Source organism: Peromyscus maniculatus, chromosome 4, assembly GCF_049852395.1.
Source record: "Peromyscus maniculatus bairdii isolate BWxNUB_F1_BW_parent chromosome 4, HU_Pman_BW_mat_3.1, whole genome shotgun sequence".
Classification (NCBI taxonomy): domain Eukaryota; kingdom Metazoa; phylum Chordata; class Mammalia; order Rodentia; family Cricetidae; genus Peromyscus; species Peromyscus maniculatus.
Genome location: NC_134855.1, coordinates 62,237,149 through 62,254,604, shown reverse-complemented (window position 1 = coordinate 62,254,604; position 17,456 = coordinate 62,237,149). Strand labels below are relative to the sequence as shown.

The 17,456-nt window shown below is 48.7% G+C and overlaps 1 protein-coding gene across 2 annotated transcripts in view; it reads right to left on the bottom strand.

Moving 5' to 3' along the window:
* Slc43a1 (solute carrier family 43 member 1) overlaps window positions 1–9,442 on the bottom strand; it is a 28,393-nt gene extending 18,951 nt beyond the window's left edge. The window contains exons 1-4 of one of the 2 annotated variants that reach the window (XM_076569823.1): window positions 9,375–9,442; window positions 7,331–7,383; window positions 6,661–6,930; window positions 5,365–5,531 (exon numbers count right to left, since the gene is read on the bottom strand). In XM_076569823.1, coding sequence (XP_076425938.1) covers window positions 5,365–5,531; window positions 6,661–6,776 — 283 coding nt within the window. In that variant the 5' untranslated portion in view covers window positions 6,777–6,930; window positions 7,331–7,383; window positions 9,375–9,442. Of the gene's footprint in view, window positions 1–5,364; window positions 5,532–6,660; window positions 6,977–7,330; window positions 7,384–9,374 lie in introns of those variants that run through there. The other variant, XM_006989650.4, reaches the window with a different exon arrangement.
* Window positions 9,443–17,456: the final 8,014 nt, after the last annotated feature.

Here is a 17,456-nt window from a genome sequence, read left to right as displayed (position 1 = left end):
AGTGGAACCAGCCCAAGAGAGAGAAGTGTGATGCAGTCAACAAAGTTGGAAGAAAGGGGGGGGGGCACGCCTTTAATCCCAGCACTCGGGAGGCAGAGCCAGGCGGATCTCTGTGAGTTCAAGGCCAGCCTGGGCTACAGAGTAAGTTCCAGGAAAGGCTCAAAGGTACACAGAAAAACCTGTCTCGAAAAACCAAAAAAAAAAAAAAAAAAAAAAAAAAGTTGGAAGAAGAGGGCAATCTGAAGAGTCTTTTGATAATTGACATGATAACCCTGCTGGGTTTCAGTCTTGCTTTGGATCAGTATTTCCTCACTATGCCCCTTTCCTCCTTTTTGGAATGGTAATATATATTCTGTGCCACTGTATGTTGAAGTGTGTAATCTTTTTTATTTTACAGGGGTTACAATTAAGAGATTGCCTTGAGTCTCAGAAGAGACTTTTTTAAAGTGTTGAGACTGTTATAGACTCTGGGGACTTTTGAAGTTGAACTAAATGTATTTTGTGTTATGATGTGGCTCAAAGCCAAGGGGACTGGGGGGTGGAATGTGGTGGTTTGAAGGAGAATAGAACTTGAATGTTTGGTTCCCAGTTGGTGGAACTACTTCGGAAGGATTAGGACATGGGTCATTTGGGGTGGGCTTTGAGGTTCCAAAAGCCCATGCCAGACCCAGTCTGTCTTTCTCTGCCTCCTGCTTGTAGATCAGATGTGAGTTCTCAGCTACTACTCCAGTGCCATGACTGCCTGCCTGCTGCCATGCTCTCCGCCACAATGGCCATGGATTCATCCTCTTAAACTATTAGCAAGTCTTCAATGAAATGCTTTCTTTTCTAAGTTACCTTGGTTACGGTGTCTCTTCACAACAATAGAACAGTAACTGAGACAGCTGGACTCATCCAGAGCAATCCTTGGCTATTGGTGGTTGAGACATATAGGCTATTCCCATGAGGCTTTGTGATGAAGTTCTATGTCAGAACGGAAGTGAATCCTCACTTTTGTGCCCTCCTCACACATCTCCAGGGATTAAGGATGGAGCCCACAGCTTCACACTTGTTAGGGAAACACTGTGACCCGCAGCAAGCAGCCCTTGTCCTCCTTACCAGCTGGGTAACCTTAGGTACACTGCTTAGCATCTCCAAGTTTCAGGTTTCTCCCCCCCAAAATGGGGGTATAATAATACTTATTGCACAGATGAGATCTAAATGAGATCCAAAGACCTAACAAACAGTAATATTTAGTGACTGTTAGCATTGCTTTGTTTTGTTATTTTGTTAGTGTGTTATGAACTGTGCTGTGGGATGTCTTTCTGTATGCTGTGAATATGTGTTGCTCTCACTGGCTAATAAACAAAGCTCTTTTGACCTATGGCAAGGCAGCTTAGAGGCAGGCGGGAACCCAAGCAGAGATATGGAGAGAAGAAAGGAAAGTAGGGAGAGACGCCTGGCCACGCCCAAGGAGCAGCAAGAGGCCAACAGACCAGTAATGCCACAGCAATGTGGCAAAACACAGATTAATAAAAATTGGTTAATTTAAGATGAACAAGGTAGCTAACAAGAAGCCTGTCATAGGCCATACAGTTTATAAATAATATTAAGCCTCTGAGTGATTATTTTATAAGTGGCTTCAAAACCACGGGGCTGGGCAGGACCAGAGAAACTTACCACTACATAACTGAGATGGTCTTGACTAAATTTTGAGTGACAGTCCCCATTAGCTCCCACCCCAGAGTATATATCAGAAAGGAAAGGTCCTCAAAATAGACAGTGTGACCAAGGATCCCTAAAGCCTGTACTAATGTCAACCTCAGTTACGAGTTTCTCATTTGCTGAGTTCTTCAACTGTTTGTTAAACAGCGTCATTTGAGTCTCATATTGTTCTCTGGCAAGAAAAATAACAATTATCCAGCTAGAGACCATTACAGAAAATCACAACCAATCAAAATGCAGAGAACAAGTAACCATGTGGTGCCTGGCCCCCAACTGGTACACCTACCACACAACTCCCACACCTAAGGTTCAAGGATCATAACAGAGGAGGGGACAGAGGATTGTAAGAGCTAGAGGAAGAGGAGGTCTGCTGTGAGACTGCATCTCCTGGAGATGTCACAGAGGATTCACGATGAATAAGGTACCAGGAAAAAGAAACGGGTGCTTCCTGATCAGACAGAACAGGAAGCACCATCCCACCCACCAGCCTGTAGAGGCCATTAGAAAAGGGGACACAGAGAGATGCTGTACACTGCTTTCTAAAAGTGCACAAATATGTTCTGGGGGAAAAGGACAAGAGTTCACTTAGTTCACCACTGGTGATCACAAACAACCAGACTCAACCACACACCCACTTCCAAGCAACTCAAAACATCAGGTTGGCACCTCACAAGATCAAGGATCTAAATGTAAGAGCCCAAACCACAAAACCAAGAAAACACAGGTGCAAATTTTTGTGACCTTAAATTCAGCCAACGGTTTCTTAAACATAATGGAGCAGCAGAATAAAAAACAGGCAAATAGAATTTTTATCAACATCCAAAAAGAAAGGAAGGAAGGAAGGAAGGAAGGAAGGAAGGAAGGAAGGAAGGAAGGAAGGAAGGGAGGAAGGAAGGAAGGAAAGAGAGAGGAAGAAAGAGAAAGAAAGAAAGAAAGAAAGAAAGAAAGAAAGGAAGGAAGGAAGGAAGGAAGGAAGGAAGGAAGGAAGGAAGGAAGGAAGGAAGGAAGGAAGGGAAACTATATAAAGGACTTAGAGCTAGAGTATAAAGAACTCTTACACTTCAATAGTGAAAAGACAGAACTAGGGGTATAGCTCAGTGGTAGACTGTATATATGTTTAGCACGTGTCAGGCCAAGGGTCCAATCTCCAACTAAATAAACAGGCAAATAACACAACTTAGAAATGGAATAAGCAGCTGAATAGTTGTTATTCCAGAGAACATGCCAATAAAAACACAAGAAAAACATTCAACCTCAGCAGCCATTAGGGAAATGCAAATGAAAAAGACAGTTGACAACCATCGCTGAGGATGTGGAGAAACTGGAACCCCTCATACACTGCTGGTGAGAAGTTAGACTGTGGTGGTCATTTTGAAAAACATTATAGTTACCTTCACAACCCAGCAAGTCCACACCAAAATAAATACATAGACACGGGAGTATTATCATTAACAACCCAAAAGGTGGAAATAACCCAGATGCCTATCAACTAATAAGGAAAAATGTAGTCAGTACATATAATGGAGAGTTAGTCAGCTATACAAAATAAGGCTTATATGTGGAACAAAGGATGGGCCTAGAAAACATTACGCAAAGTGAAAGAAACCAGTCACAAAGACAAGATTCCATTCATAGGAAATGTTCCAAATAGGTATAGGTGGTATCTGTCAGTGCCAGTCTATGACAGAAAGCAGACAAGCGGTGCCTGGAGAGAGAACAGGGCAGCTGGTGCTGCTAATGGGAATGGGGTCAATAAAACAAACGCTCTAAAATTTGTGGGGATGACTATGCAATTCCAAACACACTAGGACCTATTATGGTGTATGTTTTGCTTTGGTTTTTCAAGATAGGGTTTCTCTCTGTAGCTCTGGCTGTCCTAGAACTCACTATATAAACCAGGCTAGTCTCCAACTCACAGAGATCTGCCTGCCTCTGCCTCTTGAGTGCTGAGATTAAAGGCATGCACCACTACCATCTGGTGGTATATTGTATGTTTTGAATAAGGAGTTTATATATAATCACACAGGTCCTTAAAAGTTTTGGGGGTGGTGGAAATGTAAATAGCGGCTGTTGTGATGAATACCGGAATGTATACATTTGTCGAACATCACCAACATGTACAAGGTAAATTAATTTTCAGTAAAGATAACTTAGTGAAACCCTACAACCTCCAGGTGCAGAAGGCAGGGAGAACCCACGGGATGGGCTATAGTTGACACCAAGGCCGCCAGGCGACAAAAGAAAGATTCTCTCTGGTCTCCAGGGGAAACCCAGAGGGCTTGGAGAATTGTGTGGATGGGTGTCTCTAAGGTCTCTCACGTGGTCCTCTCAACCATCCTGGAATGCCTGTCGTTCCAAACAGACCTCCACCGCAAGGGACCTACCCTGACTTCCTAGGCCTGACGCTAACTCCATCACCTACAGCCCAAGGCCTCTGTAACTGGGGCCAAGCTCATGGGCAGGGTGCCACATCTGGGTGCAACCCATTGCTTCCCTAGAGATAACCGTGGCAGGGGTGGGGCAGCCTCCACGGTATAGCTGGTGCTGCAAATAAGACTAGATATCAAGACCTCCCCATCTCCACCCTCAGGGAAATGGTTTCCTGTCCTTCCACACTCACAGTATACGCTAAGAGGCAACGGGTTGGGCTGAGGAACCAGAAGCCAGAAGGACGTTTCCGTTTGTCAAGTGTTCTTGAGTTTCACACCACCCCATGGACAGACACTGTCCCTAGGTAATGGATGCTCAATTTGTAAGGAAATCACTGGTCAAATGAGGTGGAAGCTAGGATTCAAATCCCTACTGGCCTTCCTCCCGTGCTTGCTCCACAACTTGGAGGTGGGAAAAGGGACAGAGGGAGACACACCACACAGGTCTTTCGCTGAGTGCAGCACTCTCTTTTCCAGAAAAGAAAAATATCCACCAAGTCCCAGCCACCGAATGAAGAGCTCTGTCCACCCCCATCCCCCACCCACCCCACTCCACCCCCACCCCACCCCCACCCCAACCCCACTCGACAGAAGTAGACAGGCAGGCTTTGACTGTAGTCACTGTTCTCAGAGAGTTTAGGATTCCCACTCCACAAGACCAAGTTACATTGACATGAAAAAACAGAAACCCTCCACCAATATTCATTCTACAGGAAAGAGGGCTGTTAACTTTATGCAAATGGGTGATTTGTAAAACTGGGGACTCCAAGGTCCCGAAAAGGCCAAGAGTTCAGGTCCTTCAGATTCATACTCCAGGTTGTGTGGCTCTGCTTGATCTTACAAGAACTGCCTTGTGTGTTGGTGATGTAGCTCAATGCTTGCTAGCATGCAAAAGACCTGGGTATAACTTATCCAGGTAGGTACGGCACTTCTAAGAGTCTACATACTACTCTAGACTGGAGGTTGTCAATGGCAGTCTCAGGACTTGGATGCCTAGCAGGACATCGGCATTCAGTGGCCATTGAATAAGAGAATCCTAAGGGAGGGCACATGAAGCTTGAAGAGGTCAAGAAGTGAGGCTGTCCAGTTCCCATTTATCCAGTGTTCCAGTCTTGGGCAGCCCTGCTTTGTCTCCGCCTGACCACCTGTCCTTGTTTTCCAACTTCCTACCTCCGCCTTCTACCGTCCCTCGCGGTCCTCACCCCCAACCCCCAACCTTTCTCGGATATACCTGTGCACAGACTGGAATAGAAGCCTTCCTTCTTGAGCATGATCAGCAGGGAGCCCCAGCCCAGGAGCACCGCGGAGAAGAAGAGGTTCTCCAGCACAGCGGTGCAAGCCATCCACCAGCGCCTGCTGTACGCCTGCTTCAGCGTGGGGGCCATGGTGGCCGAGACTCTGCAGAGAAACAGAGCGCTGAGAGAAGAAGGGCTTCCTAAGGGCCCTTGAGAAGGGTACTCCATGATGGTGACTCCTGAGACCCCTGGAGCCAACCCGAGGTGGAGCCCTCATGGAGGTCCCATAGAGCCCGGTGCTGCGGAGCTGGCTCCGCGCGCTCTGGCTGTGCCAGGGGCGAGCGCGCCACTGGCCCGCAGGCCACTATCAGGAACTAGAAAGGTCGGGTGTCTGCGCGAAGCAACTTCCTGGCGCGCTGCCGGGCTTGTCTACCCAGGCCAGGGCGCACAGAGCCCGCTCCTGGAGCCAAACCCCAAGTTCCCAAAGTCAGCAAGGGGCGGACCGTGCTCTGTAGCCACCGCCGACCGACGGCTAGCCAGCCTCTGGCGCCAGATCGGACTCTCAGAAGCGGGCAGGAGGCGGAAAGGGAAGTCTGGGGCTAGCCCGAGACCCTCTATTCTGGTTACGCCTTTCATCCTCCTCCTCCTCCTCTCCAGAGTCCGGGTAGAAAAACTCCTCCCGCTCGCCACAGCCGGCGCTCGTGTCCCTCCTGTCTCCTGGGCCAACCCCAGAGCTGCCACGTGGAGGGAGACCCTGGGCGGGCCCCGTGGCGCCCCCGCGCACCCCTCACTCCGCAGCGCGCCCCAGAACCCGCCAGCCCCCCAGTCCCAGGGAGAGGGCTCGGGCTCCGGCAGGAAGTCCTGGTGCCTGTAGACTTTATAAGGACAGTGGCGGAGGATGGGGTGGTTGGCGGGCGGGTGTGTTTACCAGAGGCAACGGAGAAACCGGAGCTCGCCCGGGCCGCGGTCGCCACCGCCAATAAGGGAGGGGGAGACCCAGGCAAGCGGAGAGGGAACAGACAGGGAAGAGCAAGCTGGAAAGACGAAGGGGAAGGAGACACTAGCCCCTTCTCCAGGGGGTGGCCCCAGCCCCTCATCTGTAAAATGGGGCGTTCGGTTCAGTGACTCCCGAGGTCCCTTCTCACAGGGACAACTGTGGCTCTAAACAGAAGGGACTAGAAGAATGGAGGGGTCGGAGAGAGGAGACAAGGTGTCCAGGGTCTCAGGTAACGGACGCTTTGAAGGGACCTGCAAGTGTGGCTGGGTGACTTTGAGCGGCGCGAGCGGCTCACCTGTCCCCAGCAAACTTGCCTCCCGCAGCCGTTGACACTCGGGGTAACACAGAGCCTCCTCGGCGCTGCCACGCTCCGGATCGCCGGAGACCCAGGATCCCAATCCCAAAACGCATCCACGAGGGGGTCTTCCGGGCGTGCCAGACACAGCGGGCCTCGGAGTCCGCCGGTCTCACCCCGTCTGCGCCCTCGAAAGAAGCGGTGGACCCGGGAACCGTCCGAGCGCCACAGAGCCGGGAAGCCGGGAAGCCGGGGCATGGACTACGCGATCTGCCGAGTTGATAGTTGTATTTACAGGCGTCCAGAGCAGCGCCCCAAGGTGGGGGCGGGGGTTCCCTTCCCTTCCCCTCCCCTTAGGTCGAGTTTCACTCACACGTGACTCGCCTGTTGGTCCCCAGATACTCTTCTTGCCCTGTACGCCCCGGGCGCCTAAATTTCCGCTCTCGACCCCCACCTTCTCTGTTGACACCCTGAACTAACGTTTGACAGTGTTCTCTGCATCTTTGTTCAAAACAACCAAAGACTTGGCTGGCGTTAGACTGGATGCTGGAAAGGCTTGGATGGGGTTTTGAACTGTGAAATCAAAAATGAGTGTTTTCTTCTGAGAGTCAGAACTCTTTTGGAGTTTATATGCTCCAATTGCGAGTCTGCATTTTAAAAACTGACTAACCTGGGTTACTTGGAGCATCTTAATCTCTCAGAGCTTCAGTAGAATTTGCTTGCCTGCCAAGAGGAGATAGAATAAAGGATGCAATTGTAATGCTGAGTACACTTGACACGGTGAGCATAGTAAATATTAATTGTTGCAGCTGTTGTCCTTATTATTTCACAAGACTCAGTGATCAGGCTCTTCTGGTCGATAAATGATGGATTTTAGTCAATCATTCTTCCCACCTGGCCTCAAGTTCCTCCTCCGAATAACAAAGAAGGTATTCAGTACTTATTTGGACAATGGTGCAGATCAAGGAAATAATTATGCTGAAGGAAAACACAGATGTGGGTTAATTAGGTGCATTAAGAGTGAAAAAAGAGCCGGGCGGTGGTGGCGCACGCCTTTAATCCCAGCACTGGGGAGGCAGAGGCAGGCGGATCTCTGTGAGCTCGAGGCCAGCCTGGGCTACAGAGTGAGTTCCAGGAAAGACACAAAAGCTACACAGAGAAACCCTGTCTCAAAAAAAGAATAGCTAGGTGATGGTGGCGCACACCTTTAATCCCTGCACTTGGAAGGCAGAGGCAGGAGGGTCTCTGAGTTCCAAGCCAGCCTTGTCTACAGAGGCAGTTTCAGGGCAGCCAGGGCTACACAGAGAAGTCCTGTCTCGGGGTTGGGGGGGGGGGAGTTCAAAGTGTGGGGCTGGGGACATGACTCAGTTGGTAAAGTGCTTGCTTAGTACGCTTGATCCTGGAGGTTCCATCCGAAGCACAGCACAAACCAGCTGCGTGTCTATAGCAAAGGAGAGGTAGAGGCGAAGGAATCAGAGGTTCAAGGTCATCTTCAAACTACAAGTTAGAGGTCAGCCTGAGTTACATGCAACCCTGCCCCAGAAGAAAAACACGTGAAGATCGCAGCAGATGGCAGCCCACAGAGCTCTGAAGGAGCATGGAGAAGTGGAGAGCTCCACAAAGGTAGGAGGTAGAGAGTCAGTCCCTGAACCCCTGAGCAGCTGAGCCACAACACCAAGAAAGGAGCTAACACTGTCAAGTGACTACGATGATGGGCACTTTCCAAAACGAAAGTTATTAGGTGCTTAGCTCATCACAGTGTGCTTCAACCCTCACAGGTTTTCACATGGGGAGTAGCCAAGGTTTGCAGCTAGACCACAGCGATTGGAGGCAGGCCTGCCTGGCTTGTAATTTTTCTGATGTTTTCATTTCTGCGAGCCAGGTGAAGGAACAGCTAAGCAAAAGCTTGGCAGCAGAAAGGCACGGGGAGTTCTCTGGCAGCGGCACATGTAGGCTTTGGTGGTGGTTTTCCTTCTTAAAATGCCTTGCTGGCTGCAGGGTGAAAAGTATGGCTGAGCAATAGAGTTCTTGCATATGTATGTGATCCGTTCCAGAAAGATGTGCACACACACACACACACACACACACACACACACATGCACGCACACACGCACACACACAAGCAAGTGCACATCCAGACCTTTCACCTCAGGGTCAACTTTTTTTTTTTTTTTCAAGACAGGATTTCTCTGTGTAGTTTTGGTGCCTGTCTTGGATCTTGCTCTGTAGACCAGGCTGGCCTCAAACTCAAAGAGATCCTCCTGACTCTGCCTCCCGAGTGCTGGGATTTAAGGCGTGTGCCACCACCGCCTGGCCCGAGGGTCAAATTTTTTTAGCTCAGTACACAGAGCCCTACAGGAAAGGTTCTAACTCAAGAGCATCATGGTTCCTCTTGAGACTACAATAAAATATGAATCCATTATCTGTGAAAATGCTTCATGAGCACGAGCACAGACGTTCACGTTGAAATTGCAGTGGGGTGGTGAGCCCCAACCACGAGACGTTAGTGTAGCTAGAGTTTTCCTGCTTTGCCCACAGTCAGGACAAATCTTTGTCACCTGCCAGTCCCACAGCCGCTCAGACCCAACCAAGTAAACAGAGACTTATATTGCTTACAAACTGTATGGCCGTGGCAGGCTTCTTGCTAACTGTTCTTTTATCTTAAATTAACCATTTCCATAAATCTATACCTTGCCACGTGGCTGGTGGCTTACCGGCGTCTTCACATGCTGCTGGTCATGGCAGCGGCTGCAGTGTCTCTCCGCCTCAGCCTTCTGCTTCCCAGAATTCTCCTCTCTCCTTGTCCCACCTACTTCCTGCCTGGCCACTGGCCAATCAGTGTTTTATTTATTGACCAATCAGAGCAATTTGACATACAGACCGTCCCACAGCACGTTAGTGTCCATGAACTGTGTCTGGAAGGCTTGCTCTTCCTCATCTTATCCAATGTTCTCATCTTCCTCTTGGGAACTCTGAGCTCTGGCAAGTCAGGAGCGTTGGCTGTGTTCACTGCTTACGTACCCCAAACACCTAAGAGGTGCTCACGGAGCAGATGTGCAGGGAAGAGCCCGGCCAGCTGGTTTCGCGCCTTCCTGTCTCTGCACCTGTTCTTCCTTCTTGTGGGAGTGACAGATTCACTTCTTCATTTCGGATTCAGCCATCCCTCCAGCACTGCTCCAGCTTCACCTTTGTTTGGAAGCTGCCCACAGATCCCCAAACACTGTGCTGACCTCTTCGGATGCCTCCTGCTGATCTAAAAAAAAAAAAACGATCAGTGTCCTCCCTCCCCTTCCCTACTCCATCGGCTGTAAGTCTGTTGCGTGCAAGAACAACCGTGTTGTAGGTAATTTGTACGGCTGCTGCCTATCACAGACCTGGCATACAGTAAACTGCTGGTAAACATTTGTTGAATAAATGAGAAGGGAGAGGCAGGAAATCAAGCTGGGAAGGGAGTCTAGGATGACTTTGAAATGACATCCATGAAGCCAAGGACTTACAGTGCTGTGAACTGTAGTAACTCCTGTGTTTTGTTGTTTTCTTTTCCTTTGGTTTTGTTGGAAGGGGACAGACATGGTTAAGTTTGTACGTTTAATGAAAAGAGGGTATATGGGGAAGGAAAGCTTAAGTAAGTAGGAAGCAGCTGGGCGGTGGTGGTGCACACTTTTAATCCCAACACTCAGGAGGCAGAGGCGGGCAGATCTCTGTGAGTTCGAGGCCAGCCTGGTCTACAGAGCAAGATCTAGGACAGGTACCAAAACTACACAGAGAAACTCTGTCTCAGAAAAAAATAAATAAATAAATAAATAAATAAACAAACAAACAAACGAATAAATAAAATAAGTAGGAAGCCAGTGTAATAGTTCAGATTGTGAGGGGTGGAAAGGCCACATATTTTCACAGATGCCTATAATCCCAGCACTTGGGAAGCAGATTAAAGGCAGGATGACAGGCACACCCGCAAGTCCAGTTCCAGGCCAGAGCTAGAGAGCAAGACTAAGAGCAGAAAACTGGGGACGCTGGAGAGATGGCTCAGCCATTAAGAGTACTTGTTGCTCTTGCAGAGGACCTGGGTTGGGCTCCCAGCCACCCACATGGCGGCTCACAACTTTGTGTGACATCAGTTCAATGGAACTCGGTGCCCTCTTCTGGCATCCACAGGTACTGCAAGCATATGGTGCACTTGCATGCTTTCTGGCAAAACACTCAACACACATAAAATATAAATAAATAAATCTTAAAGATTCTATTCCAGAGGAGCACATAAGGTCTCAGAAAGCTGCACAAGGGCCATGGTGTGAATGTATAATGGAGGAGGGTAAGATATGCCACTATGGGAATATATAATTGGAGAATGTATGATATGCTGCTGTGGTAATGTATAATTGAGGAGGGGAGTTGGATCTAATCAGGGGCTCAGGGAATGGTCTTTAAGGGTTGTGTGTAAGCTGAGATCTGAGATAGCTTTAGGGGACAGAATCAGCAGGATTTATCAGTTCCCAAGGAAAGGAAAGCTCACATGAAGTATTCAGTTCCTAGAGCTGGAGAGAAGCATGTAGAGGAAGGGATTGTAGCGCAGGTCGCCACTGAAAGCTGCCAGGCCTGTCCTGTTGGGTCTTCTAAGACTATGAGGATGTCTCTGCAATTTAAAGTGGTCGTTCTCTTCCCTCTCTTGCTCCTCACCCATTCCGCCTATGTCAACAGCAGACCAATTCTTCTCAGGCTGGAGTACTGGAGCCACCCCAGATTCTGCTCCTAGCCTCTCTCTTCACACGCAGCCTGCCAGTAGCCTGTGGTTCCCAGCTTCTAAAGACTCCTTATCTCCATACACTGGCCTTCCCAGCCCCTTTTGCTCACTGAACTCAAGATGGACCCTCGCAACCTGGCCTTCCCAGTTCCACCCCATTTGACCCCACCTGTAACCAGCATCATCTACTGGAAACAGTTTTATCTGGCCACTCCCCTTGAAATGTCTTCAGTGTCCTTTTGTTGTTACTGGAGTTAGGGTCAGTGTTTATTCTCTTGACAGTCCAGGCTCAGCCTCTTGTCCACAAGTCAATTAGAATAAGCAAATTAACAGTGAAAAACAATCTATTTAATGTGGCCACATAGAGAAAGAGAACAAAGAGATATGGTGAGCTGTAGCATGAATCTTAGAAGTTCTTATTAATAAAATCAAACCTGGGCCAGGTATTGGGGTGAACACTGGAAGGTCAGAGAGACAGAACGAGCCACAGCTAACCTCACCTGGCCAACTTCTCAGCTGCTCTTGTTTCCTCTGACTGGAAGCCTCTTTCCTCATATCGGAATGGCTCTCAGCTGAACTGCTGCTTGAAAGCCTGAAAGCTTAACCAGCCAAATGCTCAACCAGGCCAAATGTTTCTAGTTTCTGGTCCTTATGCCTTATATATCTTTCTGCTTTCTGCCTCACTCCCTGGGATTAAAGGCTCGCTTTCTGGGATTAAAGGTGTGAGTCACCATGTTTGGCTGTATCCTTGAACACATGGATTTCTGCCTCTGGAATGCTAGGATTAAAGGCGTGTGCTACCACTGCCTATCCTCTATGTTTAATACTGTGGCTGTTCTGTCTCTTACCCCAGATAAGTTTATATAGGGTGCACAATATTTCAGGGAACACAATACTACCTCAGTGACCCTGAGCCCCAAGTCCATCTTTAGGGTCCTGGCATGAGGTCTGGGCTTAAGTAGAGAGCTAGAGGTATGCAAAGCTGAACAGTCTGGTCAGGGTGCGGTTCTGCCCGGAACTGACCCATCATTGTTTAGACTTTAGTTTCATCCTGCAAGGTGGTCTGATCAGTTGTCAGAAATATGTGAAGTCTGCTTCCAAGACAAAGCCCCCTTCTGGCTGGCACTCGGCTTCAGCATCTCTCTCCTCCAGCGCGAGAGTCCTGAAGAAGTCCTAGTTCATTGTTGGCCATTATTTTAATAATAACCAAACGAGGAGCTCTAGGGTGTCTTTATGTCGTTCACCTGGTTCCACCTTGTTAGACTCCAACAACAAGCCCTGACTCTGTCTTCTGTGCCTTGGTGCTGCTTCCGACTCCTCTTTCTGGTCTCTGTGACTTGGCCCTGCCACCCTCCTTCACACCATTAACACTCCATACTCTCTGCCACCTCAACTTCGTCTTGGGCCCAGAACATTCTTCTGACCTGGCATAGTAAACTAATCCTTCAAGTCAGAATGAAAGATGATTTCCATAAGTGCCCGATTCTCTGCAATAACTTCCCGGGACTCCATCTGTAAATCCCTTTGCTGTGTGGCCTCTATAACATTTGACTTTTCCTGTGATAGACTCATCAAGGTCTGCCTGTTTCCTCTGATGGACTGTGTGCCTTTCAGGGTAGGTGCCTGCATACACCTTCCCTCTGGCCACCCACCCTCCAGACCCACTGCCTGGCAACCCCTGCTCATCCTTTGAATCTCGCTAGCCTACCACTTTGGGGGAGGCAGCCTTCACTGGATACCCAGATTATGAGCACATTCCTTCTCATAGCCACACAGCTCCTTAAATATCTTTTGTAAAACTTATTGAAGGGTTATTACAGTTCAAGGAGGGCACTGGAGACAGACTGTCCTTCTGGGTAAGAGGTTTATTAGAAATATTAACGCCATGGGAAATGGCATGTGGGGGGTTCTGAGGAGAGCACAGACCCCAATACTGTAGCATGGAAGGGGCCAAGTGAGGGGTAAGGACCCCTTACAGGTTCAGAGGAAGAGGAAAATTCCATGCACCGTTCATTGACGAGTATCCACAGCACAGGCCTGCCTCTGATTCCCAGGGATTCTGGGTAGGAGGTCTTGCATAAAGCGAGAAAGGAATTTTGTTAGTGTGTGATTTGGTGAATGTGGGGTAACTGGAGAGGAGGGGCACATTTACATGTGGTATACCCATTACCTGGGTGAGTGTGGGGTGACACTGGTACCCGCTGATATCTTGGGAGTCTAGTAGCCTGGTTCTGTCCTATGAGAAAGTAAGAATAAGGGTGCCAGTGAGACGGCTCAGTGGGTGGACGCTTGCCACCGAGCCTGCGTTCAGTCCCTGGAATCCACGTGGCAACAGGTGAAAACTGATGCTTGCAAGTTTCCCCTGGCCTCTGACTATATACACATATGTACCCACTAAATATTTTTTTTAATTAGGGCGCCTCTGGCCCTGCCCCTCACTGGCTGGTGGAGAGCTGCCCTCCCCCTACTGGAGAGCTGACCCCACCCCACAGGCATGGGAGAGCCAGCTTCACCCCTCACCTGAGGGGGGTGGTCCCAATGGCCAGGTCAGACCAGCTCAGCTACCACCCAGGCACACATCCAGGGCTTTGAGTTGGCACTCCCCAACATCTACCTCATCTATGACCTGCTGGAGAGTGAAGGGACTGGTCCTGCGGAACCACGGCTGCAGGATCTCCATGACTCTGGGAAGTTGCAGGATATCTGAGAGGAGTTTCGGTGAGGGTCCAGTGTTGATGGTGTACCAGAAGCCAGAGGCCTTGAACCTGACCAACAAGTCATTACACAATGGACATTCGCAAGGAAAGCTGTTTGGACAAAAGAGTAGATGGCGTGATACACCACACCACAGCTCCCAGTGCCACTGAGATCGATGAAGAGACAGACGATGGAGAGGCGGGAAAGATGGAGGACTGAAGGGGGGCTTTTTGTTTGTTTTTGGTTTTTGTTTGTTTTAATTTTCTTATTTGTATTTTTTATTTTTATTATTTCTTTTTAAGTTTTACTTGGGGAGTGGGCAATACAAGGGTGAAGGGTAGATATGGAAGGATTATGAAGTGAGTGGGACTGGGGTGCATGATGTGAAATTCCCAAAGAGTCAATAAAAAATTGTGTTTAAAATAAATAAATGAGGGCACCTGCTATTCATCTGGAATCCAGGCTCCCGGGGAATCTGCTGGAGGGTAAGAGATAGGCTCTGGGTAGGGGCTTGCCGTTTCCTTTACAGCAGCTGTGAGAAAAGCTGCTGTACGAGTGTGGCTTGCTCGGCTCCTAGTCCAAACCTAACGTTTCATACAACTATAAACCACCTGGTTTTGGTATTTGTCTCACCAACTAGATCTTTTAGAACCTCATTCCACTGCGTCCTGTCACATAAGACAACGCTCATTACAAACTGCTCTCAGCTTGGCCCACACGAGCTCCTGCACATTGTGAAAACAGATCTCAGCTTTTATCAGATTTTTAAAGGGGTCTGAGACCTGAAAGAGTCTAAGCCTTTCCCTAGACTCTGAAGGGTCTGTCTGCCCTTCAGAACAGCATCCTCCATTACAATGTAAGCTCTAAGAGGGCAAGTGTCTTATTCTGTTTTGCTCTGATGTATCCCCAGGGCCTAGAATGGTACCCAACACATTCTAGCATAGGTGTGAAATGACCAGGAGTCTCAGACAACAAGAGTATGATCTGTCTGTGGCTGAGTTCCCCCAAAATATAAGGCTTTGAGCAAACATTTATTATCTGAGCTCCAGGTTGGTAGGAGATAAGGTGTGACTTGACTGGGTCTTGACCTTCAATGTCTCTCCCAGGCTGCAAAGTGTGGATCAGGGATGCCATCTGCAAGCTAAGCAGGGGCAGGCACACTCACACAATGGGGCATTCACCATGTAAGGGTTGCTTACCACAGGGGCCTCTTCACAGGTCCTCACAAAGTGGGAGATGGCTTCATCAGAGTTAGCAAGGAAGGGAAGAAGTACACGCGGTCCCTCGTAACTATATCCTATCACCTTAGCTATGATCTTTTTATAAGAAGTAAGTCTCGTGATCCCGTGTACACTGCACTCAGGGAGAGGATCCATCTAAGAGCACAAATACGTGGCAGTATTACCCAAGGCCCCGGGAACCTTAGAAGTTGCAATATACTAACCGAAGAAGGCTTAGATCAGAGCCTACTGGGTCAGGCGGGTGAGGGGGAGGCAAAAACTAGCGGTGAGAGATTTGATGAACAGCTGAGGCTTTGCCCACCTTCCAACAGGCTGCTATCAACCTGTAATGCAGATCTACAGATCTTCTGACTTTTTAAAAGTAGCCAAAGCCCTGTGGTGGCTCATGCCTTTAATCCCAGCATTCGGAAGGCAGAGGCAGACAAGGCCAGCCTGGTCTACAAAGTGAGTTCCGGGACAGCCAGGACTATTACATAGAGAAACCCTGTCTAGAGAAAACAACAACAACAACAAAGTAGGCAAAGCCTAGATTTTTGTGAGATATTTCCTGATTTTTTAAAACTGGGAAAATCAAGCAAAACCACATCTGGGTTATACTTCCTCCCAATGGCAGGAAGGACCTAATTCAGTCTTATTTCTCCCACCCTTTGAACATGTCTACTATCTCTCCAGTCCTTTACACCACCCAACTTGTTCATTGGCCGCAAAAACCTAACCAACTCATTCTGTGCATGTCCACAGAAAATGGTCTCAAAATGCAAAATTGCTGCGATACTGTCTGCCTAGGGAACTGCCCTTAAGTCAAGAACGACGGCTTAAGCAGCCTCGGGTCTGTGACTTGGGATCTCAGCTCTGCCTTGGACAAGTGATTAACTCCTGAGAGCCTCAGCCTCTTCATCCATAAAACGCAGCCGTTGTACCTGCCTCAGAGTTGTCCTAACATTAACGCACGTGAGGCCCTCGCAGAGCCTAGCCACGGCAACTCAATAAACGTGAGCTGGTCTTCTGTCATCTCCCCCTCTCCTGTCTGCACCACGTCCCTCCCTGATCCGTTGTTCTCTGTCACCTAACACTATCCGGCTGGGAGAGGAAGCCTCTGGAAAGCAGAGGTGCCACTGTCACTGAAAGGTTTAAATCCTCTAACAGGCTGCTGATGCCTTCAGCAAGCGAGAATCCAGAGAGTTTAACACAACCCACTCCCTAGGCTGTTCTGGAGCTGAGCCTGCCCAGGCTTCCGGGCTCATCGCTCAGCTTGTCTCGGCACACTTGGTGTTGCAGCCACACTGTAGCTGTTCCGCAGCACGCCACACTTCCCGCCATGGCAAAGCCGCTCTATTCAGGAGCTACTCCCGGGCTGGAACCTCTTCTCCCTCTGTCCACCGGGCCTTGTTTGTTCCAGCTGCGCACTGTCAAGAAAATACTCATTATGTCCCTTCTAAGCCTGAAGGCAGATACGGTATTTCCTCTCCTCACAGTATAACTCCTCTCTCTTCCCAGCATTGTGCGCGGCTGGCAGAGCACAAGAAAACGCAGTAACTTTATGGTGCTGGCCCCAACAGCTCAGAGGGCAGACAGCGCCACCTGCTGGCCTACATTTGTATTTCAGCGTTTAGAAAGTCTTCCCAGCCTAATAAAATAACGGTTTTGAAATTTTACAGAAGTCCATCTAGAGTAGTGGTTCTCAATCTTCCTAATTATTTTGTTACTACTTCATAACTGTAATTTTGATATCGTTATGAATTGTAATATAAATACCTGGTATGAGGATATTTAATATGTGACTAAGAGGGCAAGACCCACGGGTTGAGGCCCGCCTGCAGTGTCTCCACTAACCATCAAATTTAGCAAATTATTGAGCATTTGATGTACTTCAGATACTTTTCTAAGTGTCTGAGTTACTAGTTGTCACCCTCCCCCAAGGAGGCAGGTAGGGTAACTGAAACAGTTAAACAACTCTCAAGTCATGCAGCTAGAAGACCTCAGCAAGACCCAAACCCTGTTTGAACCTGCACTGGGAAGCTGAACGAAGTCTCTGCCTCTACGCCCTTCACTGCATCCCAGGCACCTCTATCAGGAACGCCTACTTTCAGTCAACAAGTGCCTTCTAGAATGAT